The sequence below is a fragment of the Octopus sinensis genome, unplaced genomic scaffold (genome assembly GCF_006345805.1).
Source record: "Octopus sinensis unplaced genomic scaffold, ASM634580v1 Contig13678, whole genome shotgun sequence".
In the NCBI taxonomy this organism is placed as follows: domain Eukaryota; kingdom Metazoa; phylum Mollusca; class Cephalopoda; order Octopoda; family Octopodidae; genus Octopus; species Octopus sinensis.
Genome location: NW_021833028.1, coordinates 112,305 through 126,211, shown reverse-complemented (window position 1 = coordinate 126,211; position 13,907 = coordinate 112,305). Strand labels below are relative to the sequence as shown.

At 37.0% G+C, this 13,907-nt stretch overlaps 1 protein-coding gene across 1 annotated transcript; it reads right to left on the bottom strand.

Moving 5' to 3' along the window:
* Window positions 1-2,635: 2,635 nt before the first annotated feature.
* On the bottom strand, window positions 2,636-8,016 carry LOC115229855. Its single transcript, XM_029800129.1, has 2 exons — window positions 7,885-8,016; window positions 2,636-3,466 (listed from the first exon to the last, which is right to left on the bottom strand). Exons 1-2 carry the CDS (start codon window positions 8,014-8,016, stop codon window positions 2,636-2,638), a joined length of 963 nt encoding a protein of 320 aa, XP_029655989.1.
* Between the last annotated feature and the right edge of the window lie 5,891 nt (window positions 8,017-13,907).

Below are 13,907 nucleotides of genomic sequence, written 5' to 3'. Positions count from 1 at the left end.
CCAACAAAAGGATAATTCTTAGTACCTGTGCTGATCTGGAATTAACTTTGTTGAAAATCCCATTGGGAAACAGAGAAAAAAGATCGGCATTAATACACGACTTTATCTCCACGAGGGCCATTCGGAGATCATCACCGATAAAATACTTCAAGAACCTCCTTCTGAAATCGATGAATTGGAATCACTATTGTCAAGAAAGGAACATGTGATTTTCTGAAAACTTCGCTGCGGACATCACCCCTGCTTTGGACGCGATTACATGAGAAAAAAACTAAAAGGTCCTGCCACGTGTGTAACTTCAATCCGATTTCTGTCCATCACTTTTTCTTCTGTCCCGGACCACCGGCAATATCGCTACCACACGCAGTGCTTCGGGATTTCTTGAAGCGACCTGTCCACGCTGTGCGTCGCTTAATAACCGCCGGCTTTCTGCATGTCAGGGAGTTCGGGGCTACTATTATTATCGCACTTATTGTAGGGCCATAATAATTATAGTCCCATTTGTACAACACCCAAAATAATGTTAGTAACGAGTCTTCTCCACTTTCCTCAGTTAAGCGCTGTGAGCCGCAGCCTGTCCAAGTCATCACCGGTCTTGAGACAGGATTTGATTTGGGCGAAGTCCGTGTTCGGGCTACTAACTAACTAAATTTTAACAATTTTTTAAGGGAAAAAGAGAACACAGACAAAAATTATTTCGAACTGCGATGGTCTGGCAGTTTCCAACAAGAATCTTTCGAAAAGATGGCGAGTCTCGTAGTGATTCTTAGTAATCTTCGTCCTAGTCGACGAAGGAAAAAACGATTTCTGGCTGATGACCCCGGATGTCTCCACGGCGTTATAAGGTCTCAACTGACGGCATTGGGATAGCTATCATGCAGACTCCTGAATACTTCAGAAAACCTACAAGCAGACAAGACAGGCGGAGGCGAAAAGACGGGAGATTGCTGGACAGCGACGGGGAACAGATTTAAAAAAGTCTCACGACGCACACGGTTAAAACAATTAGTCAAGTCTATCTTGATAAATAGACAAGGCTTTTCTCGCCGATTTTGTGAGGTAAAAAAAACTTCCTCGTGGCGTGGACTGCTGATTCAAAGTCACCCCGAACCCCTACACCGAATTTTATTTGGCGTTATTTGGGTCTCAGCAACTTGATAACTTGTCTGCAAGCTAATTTTGACAATTCACGGAGGAAGAGGCAACCCACGGCGATAGAAGGGACATCGCCTTCCTTTTTGCTCAGGGTGGTGAGCTCAGCGGCGAAAAATAAGTCATGGGCATACTCGGAGATCTTTTTATTCAAAATTCGGTTCGTAAGAAGCGCTAGGAAGAATAGGAAGCGATGACCAGCTTCACAGGTTTGAAGAGAGAGCATGTTTTTAACGTGTTCGGCTCGGAGACCGTCTATACCAGGGTTTCTCAACCTTTTTTTAATGGGGACCCTCAAAGTGCTTTAAAAAAATTTCAGGGACCCTCTACTATCGATTTTATCTTAATCAAGAATTAAATCAAATCTTATTTTTTTCCTGACCGATATCCAAGCATTGAAGGAGCTCCGTCAGTGCAAATTGATCGGACTTTATTCAAGTCAATAAAGTTAAGTTCTATAAATTTGTCAAGAACAGCAAAAATATCCTGAACTCATGTTCTTCCATTCAGCTCGATACAAAAAAGAAAATCCTCAACGATTTTGTTTGCCTCGACAAAACGTACAAAAACCAACTGACAAAGTGTTTTGCAACTCGGGCATGTAATCCAAATGAATTTAGTATACGACCAATTGTTCTGGGAAATACGTCCACATTAAATTGAGTTTTTGTTATCTCAGAAAGAGACACAGCAGAAATTGAGGGTTCATCACTCGAGATTAATTGTATTGTATTGTTTCATCAAAAATCAGATAAATGGATTTTTGAATTAAGCTTCATTTATACGAAAATCCAATTTTTTGGTCCAAATCCAATTTTTTTGTCCGGCAAATTTTAAATTCTGCATAGAATTAAATTCTAAAAGCCAAAAATAATTTTAAAAATTAAAAAATGATTGTATTTTTACCAAGAATGATGTAAGAAAATTAAATTATAATTTATTTTTAAAAAAAATCGATTTATTACAAATCCAATTTTTTTGTCAGGCACTGTATATAAGCTATCTTTAAATTAAAAAAGAAAAAAACCTCCTATTGTGTGCAAACAGTAGGTTTGGATTGAAAAAAAAGAAGTTATTTTTGGCGTGGAATGATAAATTTTTTGCTTAGCGGAGAACTCCTCAAAGCTAAGTTTTAATATAGATCACCAGACTCCAGATGCCTTTTTAACTTTGCCGGCTTAAGTGAAGTATTGTTAAGAATGCTATGGCAAATCATGCATTAAGCCTTATCAAAATTGTTTTCAAAAAATAGATATTTTGTGAATCCATATTTAACATAAGATTCACACCTGAATTGTTTCGTATCTGACATTAAAAAAGTAATTAAAGTGTACAGAAAATTTATTTTTTTTATATTTAGAGCATTTTTATGAAAAAGAAACAAAGACTCATCTTCGAAAAACAGGCTATCCTAACCATATTAAGTCTAATCTAACCATATTAAAATAAAATTTCAAAAATGAAAACGAAATAAGAGTAAAATTTATGGACAGCTTTCAACCGCAACAACTCTACCAAACAGGGAATATAGTCCGAAATATTGACATTGAAAAACTTGTAACTTGACACTGTCATTCATAAGAGCCCTTCCCTGACTCGAATAGAGCGAGTAGATAGCTTGTTCGTCAGTGGCTATCAAGTTCATCGACAGCAATTTAAAAAAGAAATTTCTGTAAACTTCGCAAAACTTGAGCAAAACATTGACATATCCCACCAAAAACCCCCCTGAGACCCAAATATGGGGACCCTTGGTAATTTCCTCAATAGAGTAGTCACGGAAGTCATAGATCTGGGACATCACCAACCGTGTCTTGTCTATGTATTTGTTGGCCCTCAATATGACGTCTTCAGAAAAGGGAGTATAGCGGAACAACCCGGCGTCGACCCACGCATAATAAGACAAATTTCCACCCAATTTAATAGCTCGTTCAATCAGGTCATGCTTGGAGTGCATGATAGCCGAGTAGTGGCAGTTTGCTGTTTCGGTTAAATCCCGTCGATATCCAGGGAGTGTGAATATGTGATTTATTTTGTCAATGTTTTTGAATCCGATAAGTTCTGATCGGTTTAGGAACAGGAGTAATGTTGGTTTCGACTTTCTTATCTTCCTCACATGACGCAATGGTTCATAACTGTCGGAAAAGAATATCAGGTCGTTGTTTATAAAACGGAATCGATCTAACCACGTGTAATAGTTTTCCTTTGTGCGGATTTTTCCGCCGACTTTTGTGAAGGAATCAATCACGTAGTAAGCACTCACGAGTACTATTTTCTCGCCTTCTTTCTCTCCTTCTGAACTTTCTATGGTGTCGAACTTTAAAACTATATTTTATAAATGATACTGATTCTTCGTATTTTGAAAAATTTATTAATAGCAGCGTGCCGAATATAACAATCACTATACATTTACAAATCTTTAAATACATTATATATATAGTTTTAAAATTCAAAGATCTTATAAACCACAACAACAAGTAATAATTAATTTTTAATTAATGCATTTGCTTTCATTCATTCGATTCTCCTCCTCTTCGAGTCAGGACAAATCTCTTTGATGGGCACACTCAACCAAATCACAGGGCCTGCCTTCTCTGTGGTCTTTCTCAAGTTCGACTTAATGGCCACACTCAGAAAAGGTTTTGCCGTTGTTCCATTTGTAAACAAAAACTTCGGATTATAAACTATTGATTACTGTCAATACTAGACATAATTAAAATAATGGAATGCAAAAAGATGCGGAAGTACTCCTCACTTACGGAGAAGTTCCAATTCCTTTGATTCGCGGTTGAGACTTCCGGTTCCTTGGGCAGTAAGGCAATCAGCTTCGTTCAGGAGATCGGTCCCGCATGTCTGCTATTACAGTCCTGGATTCCCTTCGGTCCTGGAGCCAATTGGGTTAGACCAGGGGTCGGCAAAAGCGGGCTCGGGAGCCTTTGGAGGCTCTTTAACTCTTAAGTAGGCTCTTTCAATTTTTAACTATTTTTTTGTTTTGTTAATTGGTTTGCTTCTTGTTTGCAAGAAGTCAAACTTTTTTTAAATGAGAAAAAAATTCATTATGACGAATTAAGTGATGACCAATGGCTGCAAAATTCTATTTTATGGTTGACATAACATCAGAATTAAACAAACTTAATTCAAAATTCCAAAGGAAATATTGCATTTTTCATGTATGAGGAAGTGATATTATTTGAAACAAATTAATTCTGTTTGAAGAGGATATAGAACAAAATATTTTACATTTTCGTAAATTACGTCAATATTTGGAAAAAAATGATCGAATTATAAATAAAACTTATTTTAAAAATGCTCTTTTGTATATGAAGAAATCTTTCAATGCCAGGTTAAAAATGAATGTTTAAATATAAAAAGGTTTAAGGATTTTAGAAAAGAAAAGGCAACTCTATCGTTCGTTATAAACCCCCTATGTGCTAAAGTCAGCACTTAAAATTTATTGCCATTTGAAATTAACGCAGCTGAGTTCGAAATGCAGCTATTGGACTTGACATGTAAGAAATTATGGACATCAAAGTTTATTCGCCTTTCAGAATTACTTGAAAACTTGGAACAAAAACATTGTCTGGTAAAATTAAAAATGATATTAATGTTATAAAAAAGAAACTTGAAGATGTGATTTTTGAAACTTGCAATTCTCTTCCAGATTCTTATTATGAATTAAAAAAATTTGCATACGGAACTTTGACAATATTCGGAATTTAATTTTTTAGAATGAATTCTTAATTATTTTTTAAATTAATGTCTATTTAATTTTATGAATTTAAATTTTTGACAAGTGGTAAAAGGTGGCTCTTCAATTTTTCGAAATTTCCAAAAATGTTTAAAATTGGCTCTTCTCCAAAAGTATTTGCCGACCCCTGGGCTATTAAAGTATTCGCCCTGGCTCAGGTTCCGCACATGCCGAAACGAAAAAAAATCGCAAAGTACGCCTCATTGGAGAACCCCTGCTTTTTCGTCCCCCTGGCTTTCGAGACGAGTGGGATAATCGGCCCAAAAGCCCTGGAGTTCCTTTCAAAAATCGGTTTGATGATTTTGAGGAAAAGTCACGAGAGACGTGATTCTAGCTGGCCTTTTGAGCGCATTTCGCTTGCGATATTGCGCGGAAACTGCCTATCTATTCGCCCGTCCTCTCAATCAAAGAATTAACATCGTGGATCACTTAGCAAAGATTACAATTTAATAAAATTGACACCCCCAAAAAAATTAAAATAATTATTCTAGAATTGTAATTACGTTTTTTTAGATGAATCTAATTTTCTAAAATACATCGATGTACTCAAACGGGTAGATACGGTCAAACTTGTAAAACACGTTTTTAGGACATGTCGCCCGTTCTGATTCATCTGAATTAACAGTTATGCTGAGCAATATTATTGGGAAGAAAAGTCCCGGCCGACCGAATTATCAACGGTAGAAGACGTCATGAGATTGCCTTTATCAAGATTTCTCGAACTTGCAAATATGGAAAAAATTGACTTATGTAATCTCCCATTTATCAATTCTTTTTACTTTCAAAGTGAATATACAAATTTTTTAGTTTTTTTAATTTCATATTATTTAATTTTATAATTCTCATCTTATTGTATTAATAATTAATTTTAAGAAAATTCTAGAAATGGGTCGTCGTGGTGGTTCATCTCGTGGTTCTTCCAGGTTTAATGTTACAATCTATTACTTAAAGATCTTCAAGTCCAACCAGATCAAGAAATTTACCAACAACTAGAAATCATCAAACATCTCCGGCTGTGCCAACACCACAGTCCGGGCCCGGATTAATGGGACAAATGGCAGCTACAGCTGGTGGTGTAGCAGTCGGATCAGCAATTGTTACGTCATATAATTAATTTTAGGGACATACAGTAGGGGCTGCTCTTACCAGCGGTTTTGGAGGCACATCCCACGTTGAGCAACCACAGCCAGAAAATGTTAAAGTTTGTAGCGAAGAGATGGGACGTTTTATGAACTGTGTTCAAAACTACTCTGAAGACGTGTCTCTGTGCCAGGGATTTGCAGATCTTCTAAAGGAATGCCGTGCTAATCACTATTAACCCACTAATGTGATTTCTCAATTTACTAACATGTTTCAATTTTCTTGTTTTATTAGAAAAATATTGATTTGTTTTCCTAGCAATTCTTTGATCCGAGTACATTCCTTTTTTTAAGAGTAGTTCATTCTAAGCTTTCTTTTTGCATTAAAGTCACTGGTGTAGAATGAAAAGGAATTGAGATTTTGACCAATAATGGGGAGTATCTCAAAAAAGATGTGAAATTTAAAATGCACCTTTTATTAATATAATATTTTATTAACTAAAAGTGTCAAATAGTTATAAAAAAGGCAAAGGGTAGTTGAACAAGCCTGCTGCCTGGATCGAAAACGAGTTCCTTCTGAGTACAACTATTATAGAAAGCCCTTATCGTAATCTCTCTCTTCTTTACGACAGGCATTCCTTCGAGTTCGAGCAAGAACTCAGTAGTTTTTGAACCAACGGCTCCCGTTGACTTGGCTGCCACAGATTGTAAATCTTTAGCGATCCACAGGGGAGGAATATTTTTTAATTTTCAGATTTTCTGCTATTGAAGCAGCTGCACCAAAAGTCTGAACTTATTTAAGGAGGTTCGTGTTTGAATACGTGTCAACAAAAGTTGCATCCCAGATCAAAGATCTTCCGGATATGAAAAAATAAAGGATCATCCCGTCATATCTCTTTCCATCTCCTCGATTGAGACCAACTGATTTAAGTTTTGCTGGGAAGCTTGTAGCCTTCAGAGCTCGAACGATCACATCGTTCAAAGCTGCGTAGTTTAAATAATTTGCCGTGTCAGATGGCTGCAACTTGAGAGAGACCTCCAGTGCTGATCTTAGACCGACACCACAAATCCAGAAGGAAGCTTACATTGCTTCCAACCAAGTTCGTCGATGCAGGCGTTGACTCAACATTTTGTTTGAGAGATTTTTCAAACAAAAGTAGACTGTCCTATTGTTGTTAAAAGGGTGAAAATCGGAGTAGAAAAAGCTTGGGTAGTCCGGTGTTGTTTCTCATTAGGAAGAAGGATGTGTGAGAGTCTGAGCATGAAAATCTTCCGCGAAGCGTGTTAATTTTTCATTTTTGAAAAGTAGATGTTTCTTAAGAGATTTCAGGAAGCAGTTCGTTAAAGGACTCTTTGATAGAGAGAAAGTTGTTGTTTGGATATAAGACATTCATTAGCTCTAATTTATTAATATCGATGGCAAATCCTAAGTTTTTTTAAGCGGGTAGCGCTTAACGTAATAAATTGTATGTTTCCTTGAATGATCCTCCAATTGTGACATCGTCGAGATACCAGAGATATAGCTGTGCATCAATTGATCTGACAACATTGTTAATAGTCAGGGCAAATAAGAGAAGTCCGAGCGTATTTCCTTGTTTGACACCCGTTTTTGATTTACTAATTTTATTTTCAAAAACGAGAGACGTATCATTCCCATATGACCATTTGACAAAAAAGGAAAAAGCCTTGGAACCATCTTTCAATACGTTCTTATAATTTTCTCTTCTGAGAGAATTGAATGTATTCGTTATGTCCAACTTGATTAAATGTATTCATTTGAAATATTTCTCTGTGTGAAGAAACGCCTTGTAGCATGAACCGCAGCCTCACATCCGTACTGGATACAAACACCCATTTTTTAGGAAAAAATTCATCTCCATGTTGTCGGCTCACCAGGGTCTATGGTACCTTTGCTGTAAGGCTTCTGAAATAGTTCCCAACCCCAACGGGGCGGATTCCTTCATTGGGTTTTTTACAAGCAAGTAACCTTGCGGAGAAGAGCAATTCTCTGGAAAATTCTGGAAGGTCTCCGTTAGCCATTTTTCTGATTAGATCGGTAATTGATTTGACAAAACACCGCCCAGCGAGGTGTAAATGGACGTAAGGTCTTTAGCCTTCGCCGCTGCTAGGAAGCAATTCTGTGGCCCACTTCTGATTCGGAAATGATACTCTCCTGGGTTCTTTCAAGATTCAATAACTTTATAATCAGTCGATACATTTGAGTGCTTCAGTATTATGGTATACAGTCTAGACTACAAATAAAGACAATACTGTGTCATCGGACGTGATAACCCACTCATCGCCTCCAATAGTTTCTGAATTACTCTCTTGTCAATCTTTGGTGTATGCTCCTCTGGTTTCTACCTCATTGACATTAGGTGGCTGTTCAGGTATTGCGTATGTTAATATCTTATAACTGCTAAAATTCATGCTTAATATTCAGTTTCCTGGTTAAATTTTCTTTTTCTTTATTATTGTTATCAGATTCCGTAAAAAATAATTTTGTTGTTGTGGTGTTGTGCATGTCCGTTTTTATCAATAACAAGAAAACGAATCCCATGGGCCTTTCTGCAGAATCAAAATAATAAAAACAGTAGTGGATGCAGGAGTGTTGTCTCTGGGGCTGGATAACGGCACAAGAACAAATATTAACATAATCCTACAGTTGGAAGTCGTGCTGCACCAACTAACTTTCATTCCATGTCCGCCATTATTAAGGATGTCAAGTGTGTCTCTGAGACTGAATGGGTGTCTCAGGTGTTCTATGCTATCAAAGAAAGATTGGAAGGATGCCTAGAGGTGGCTGGGATCTCATTCTGAAAAGTTCAATGAAAAATACTTAAAGTGCTCAAGTCTATATCAACTAAAAAAAATGGTCAAACCACTAAATGGGAATCAAAATGTAGGGAAAAGAGGCGATTGTAGTGAAGGAAAATCTAACATGAATATTGAAATTTCTAACTTCAAGAATTGTCTAGAAGAACTCAAAGTCCAACTCGAAAGAATCAAATCTATTCCTAGAGAGTCTCGAAAACCTACCCCAAAAATCCAAAAAAATAGAGTGAAAACTAATATTCTGTCTGGATTGAATTCTGCAATTTATCGTATTACAGAAGATAATCCTCCACAAAATATGGATCAGATTACAGACATATTATATGCTGTACAGTGTGCTTATTTGGCCTTAATATAAGACCAAAAACAAAAAGCACATGGTTGGAAAACACAGAAAACAAAATTTCGAAATTAGCAGCTGAAATTAAATTAGTGAATTCCTTTTCGAGACAAGCATTACCTCAATCTGAAAAGAAAAATGTAATGGATATTCTTTGCCGCTACGGGTATAAAAAATCTAAAAAGGGAGAGCTAATGAGAATTGAGGCCTTATGAATGACCTAATCAGAATTAAAGAGAAACAAATATCCATTTATAACTCGAGGAAAGAAAGAGTCCGAAAAGACAATGCGTGCTTCGAATTAAACCGTAGAAGGTTTTACCGAAACTTATCGTCGAATAATGAGGTAACCTTATATGGCTTTGATGATGATGACTGCTTGTTATTCTGGGGAGAACGTCTGGAGAAAGAAAAATATGGATCACGTTTCGTATAATTGTGTGGATGTGAGGTCTACCGGTGGTGAAGCTATGGAACCTCAATTCACAATGAGTGGTTAAAGATATGCTCAAATATGCGCCTGATTGGAAGGCGTGCGGATGCGATGGAACATATAACTTTTTCATCAAGAAAATGAAATCATTACGAATTCTTGTGTAATGAAGTAATCCGGATAATCAAGGGTGAGTACATGCCCGAGAGTTGGTTTTACACAGGATTAACTTACTTGATTCCAAAAAAGGATGATTGTGAGAATCCAAAGGATTTACGCCTATAACGTGTATGCCAACTTTGTACAAGCTTGTAACGAAGTGTGTGAATGTTAAACTCTCTGATTTTGTGGATGGATTTGGGCTGATTTCAGACAATCAACTTGGAACAAGAAAGCAATGTCAGGGTGCGAAAGAGCAGGCACTTATTAATCAATGCTTGAACAAGGAATATGGAAACAGTCTGTTGTACTCTGCTTGGGTGGATGTAAAGAAAGCCTTTGACTCGGTTGATCACCAATTTTATTCCACATATTGGACAGCTCTGGAATTCCACTCTGGATTATTAACTTTGTGAAAAGTATAGTCAAGAAGTGGAAAGTAAATCTACATCTTGATGGAAGGAAAATGGTTCAGTAAAGCTAACCCGAGGAATTTTACAAGGAGATTCATTATCCCCATTGCTATTTGTTATGGTAATGGATCCCCTAAGCAGGATCCTGAACTCTAAATTCCCCAAATTGCAAATTAATCAGGAGGATCTAAATATGTTGACATATTCTACCAATCACCTATTTTTTATTGACGATCTAAAGATATTTGCTCTTAAAGAGGACAGTGTTATTAAAATGATGGAGCTGTTAAAGAATTTTTGACATCGTTGGCCTGGAGATGAACTCTGAAAAATCGGCCTCTAATGTCAAATCTTATCATGCTGTGAGACTTTGGAAGGAATCAATGGATATCGCTATTTGGGCGTATTTGAAGATGGAGGAAGTAATGTCCTCAAGAATAAAGTTATGAATTCAATAATGGAGAATGAATGTAAAAAAAGAATAACTATGTTGTCAAAAACAAAATTGAATTCGGTGAACTTATTCTATGCCATAAATGAATATGCATTGTCCCTATATAATTATTATATTGGGCTAATAATATTGAGCCATATGAATTTGATGACATTGATAAACAAATACGTCGACTGCTCATGACACTCAAGTTACATCTCCAGCCTGCAAATAAAGAAAGGCTGTATTAGACCGCAAAACTTTTGGAAGAGGACTTGCCTCCATCTCGTTCAAGAGCGAATTAATACTCATGCAATTCCTTAAAAGCTTGGAAAAACAGTCGGCTGTGTGTTTGCGAAGGTCGGGGATTCTGCGAGTTATTAAAACAAAGAAATGGCATTTGGCTACAATCGCAGGATTTCTTACCTCTAAATACGCTATTGCTGACACAGAAGCATAGATATTAATTCTCTCAAAGACATTCAGAAAAAATATTTGCTAAACAAAATAAGTCCAAGTCACTACACTCTGTTATGTTCAAATGCCTGGATGAATCAAATGTCGATCTTCTACTTCCTCAGAATGGTTAGCCAAAGGAAATAATGGCCCCCGAAGTGAAGCATTATACTGCCTTCTGCAAGATAGAAATTTGTTTTTTGCAAACACGAGGCCGTTATGCAATCATTGTATAAAAAGTAAACAAACTGTTGATCATCTGGCCACTCAGTGTGGTAAAATGCTCAATAGCGATTATCTCCGAAGACATGACGAGGTGGTTAAATGTGTCCATCTTCATATTTGTCGAATGTATGGAATCAAAAAGAACAGGAAATTAAAGACTCATTCAGTTCAGTCGATATTGTCAACTCAAAATGTAGAAATTAGAGTTGACACGTCAATTATAACAGAAAATAAAGTCAACTTCAATAAACCGGATATCTTTGTTTATGACAAGATTAAAAAGGAAATAACCTTAATCGAGGGGGCATAACATCTCAGGACCGCTTAAAACAAGTGGAAGTTGAGAAACTTCACAAATATGATTCCTTGCAAATGAACTCACTACTCTACGAATGCCAAGTTAAAATTATTCCGTGGTTCTGACCTGGGATGGTGTTGTCACAAGATGCTTCAAAAATTATATGGATAAACTATATATTGAAAAATCCACAATGACATACATCCAATCGGTTGTGCTCAAAAGGACGCTAGAGAGCATGATAATTGAACACAAGCATGGAATGAAGATAACTGGCGAGGAATATGCCTCTGCGACCGATCAACTAGTAGAAATGGCATGCCGCAGGACACTCCATTCAAAGATAAAAGACGCACAACAACTGACGAGAGATAGAGAATGAAGAGGAACAAGCAGCAGACTCTTCTCCAAAAGGAGAAGAGAGACTACCAATTAGGATTGAAAGTCCTAATTAAATATCTTAACCTTAATTAAATTTTGGTTTAATAAATTATCAGATTCCGTTATAACTATTCCGAGTGCGACAAAGCAAATAAGTTTTAGCCAGGATTCCTAACTGTCAGAGGACAGTGCGTGATCAATGATATCTGAAAGGCATATTGCTGCGGCAATTTGTACTCCTTTAGGGATTTTTACTGGGATCTTCCTGGCTATCTAGAAGTTTGAGATTTTCAAGAGAATGTGGTTAGTATAGAGTAGATGACAAGCCTCTTTGGGATTTTTCCTTTTCTTAACAATCTTCGTCTTAGCCGACGGAAAAAAGAAAGTGATTCCGGACCGAAGATCCCTACGGTTATTGGTGCAAAAAATTGATTTATGGCCAAGAAAGAGTATGCACAGAAGAGCACTCCTTTAATATTTGACCATATTCACCACAACGATGCAACAATCTTATCATATCACTGCGGTAGTGACCCACCTCACTATCCACCAATATCAAGGCATTTCGTATGAAAACTTTTTTATACTTCACATAATGGATTTTTGTGCTATTATGTCCACATGACATCACTAATGAGAAAAGCAAGACATTCACCATCCACTAAATCACATTCATAACTCAACTCGCTCTTTATTCAATATTCCAACATGCTTGACTGACTTTATTTAATTCAACTAATTCCTTTACTGACTTGGTCATCACTACTTTCACTGCCTTTTCCAAAATGTGCGGCCTCCAAATAATTCTTTCTTAGCCGCATGTCACTAATAAAGGGGAGACACACCTCAAGGTATATGGGAAATCGAAAGGTAACAACAAGACTTTAAGGAGGCCTAAAATATGTCCAGTCTGGTCAATGAAAGACATGAACCCCTTCAGGTCGTTTACCCGGGAAGCTAGCTTTAATGAAATTATCGTGGAGTCTCGGAGAACATTTTTAAACGAAAGCTGATATTCCAAGTCACAAATCTCTAAAAAATGGCAAAACATAACAACGACTTTTAAATAGAATAACTACATAAGAATAGCAGAACGATATTCTGGACTAACCAGTCAGTAAATTATTGATTTTAACTGGGTTACCCAAAAAGATCTAAAAATGGATATTCGGAGTTAGCTAGTGATCTACGAAAACTCACTTTAAGGCTCCAGGAAGACCGCAGGCTATTTATTAAACTGTCTGAACGAATGTTATTTGGCTTTTAAAATATTCAAAAATTTAAAATTCACGAAATTAATGGAATATTTAGAATATTTCAGAAAAGGAGCAATCCCAGGTAGCAAGCCCATTCGACAAAGCACCGTCCAGGCAAGATCCGAAAGGTTTGAGTAGAATCTCCGAGGCCAGGTTGTTGTACATCGAAAGGGAGGGTAGATATCCCAGGAGTGCTAAATCGGATACAGTACGGATTCCCGCACCTCCGAATTTCAGCAGAAGCGAGCATTGGGCCCATCCCGGAGCATCGAGGTGGACTTTGAGGACTGATTCAGCAGCTTTTTTCAGAATTACGTCGTATGCAAGGTTAGATCCATTTGCAAGAAACAGGAATTGCTTCTGAGAATGAAGAAACCGTTATATAGGTAAGAAAAAAAAAGCTAGCTAAATAATTAATTGCCTTATGAAACACCCGGCCTGCCTTTGAATGGCGAAGTCCTCGGATCATAGCAATCGACAGACTTCCAGGAGCCAAATGACTCTTGATTTGTCCTAGAAATCCGTCGACCAAGCGAGCGAAGGAAGCGAAGTGTCTTGGGGCCGAAGATCCCGGAAGACTCCAAGGCGATTTTTATTTTTGTTTATTTAATTAGAATATATTTGTTGTATTAATTAAAAATATTAAAAAAATATAAATTACGCCTGTAATGTCACGATCTTTCACTTGCAATATTATTCGAT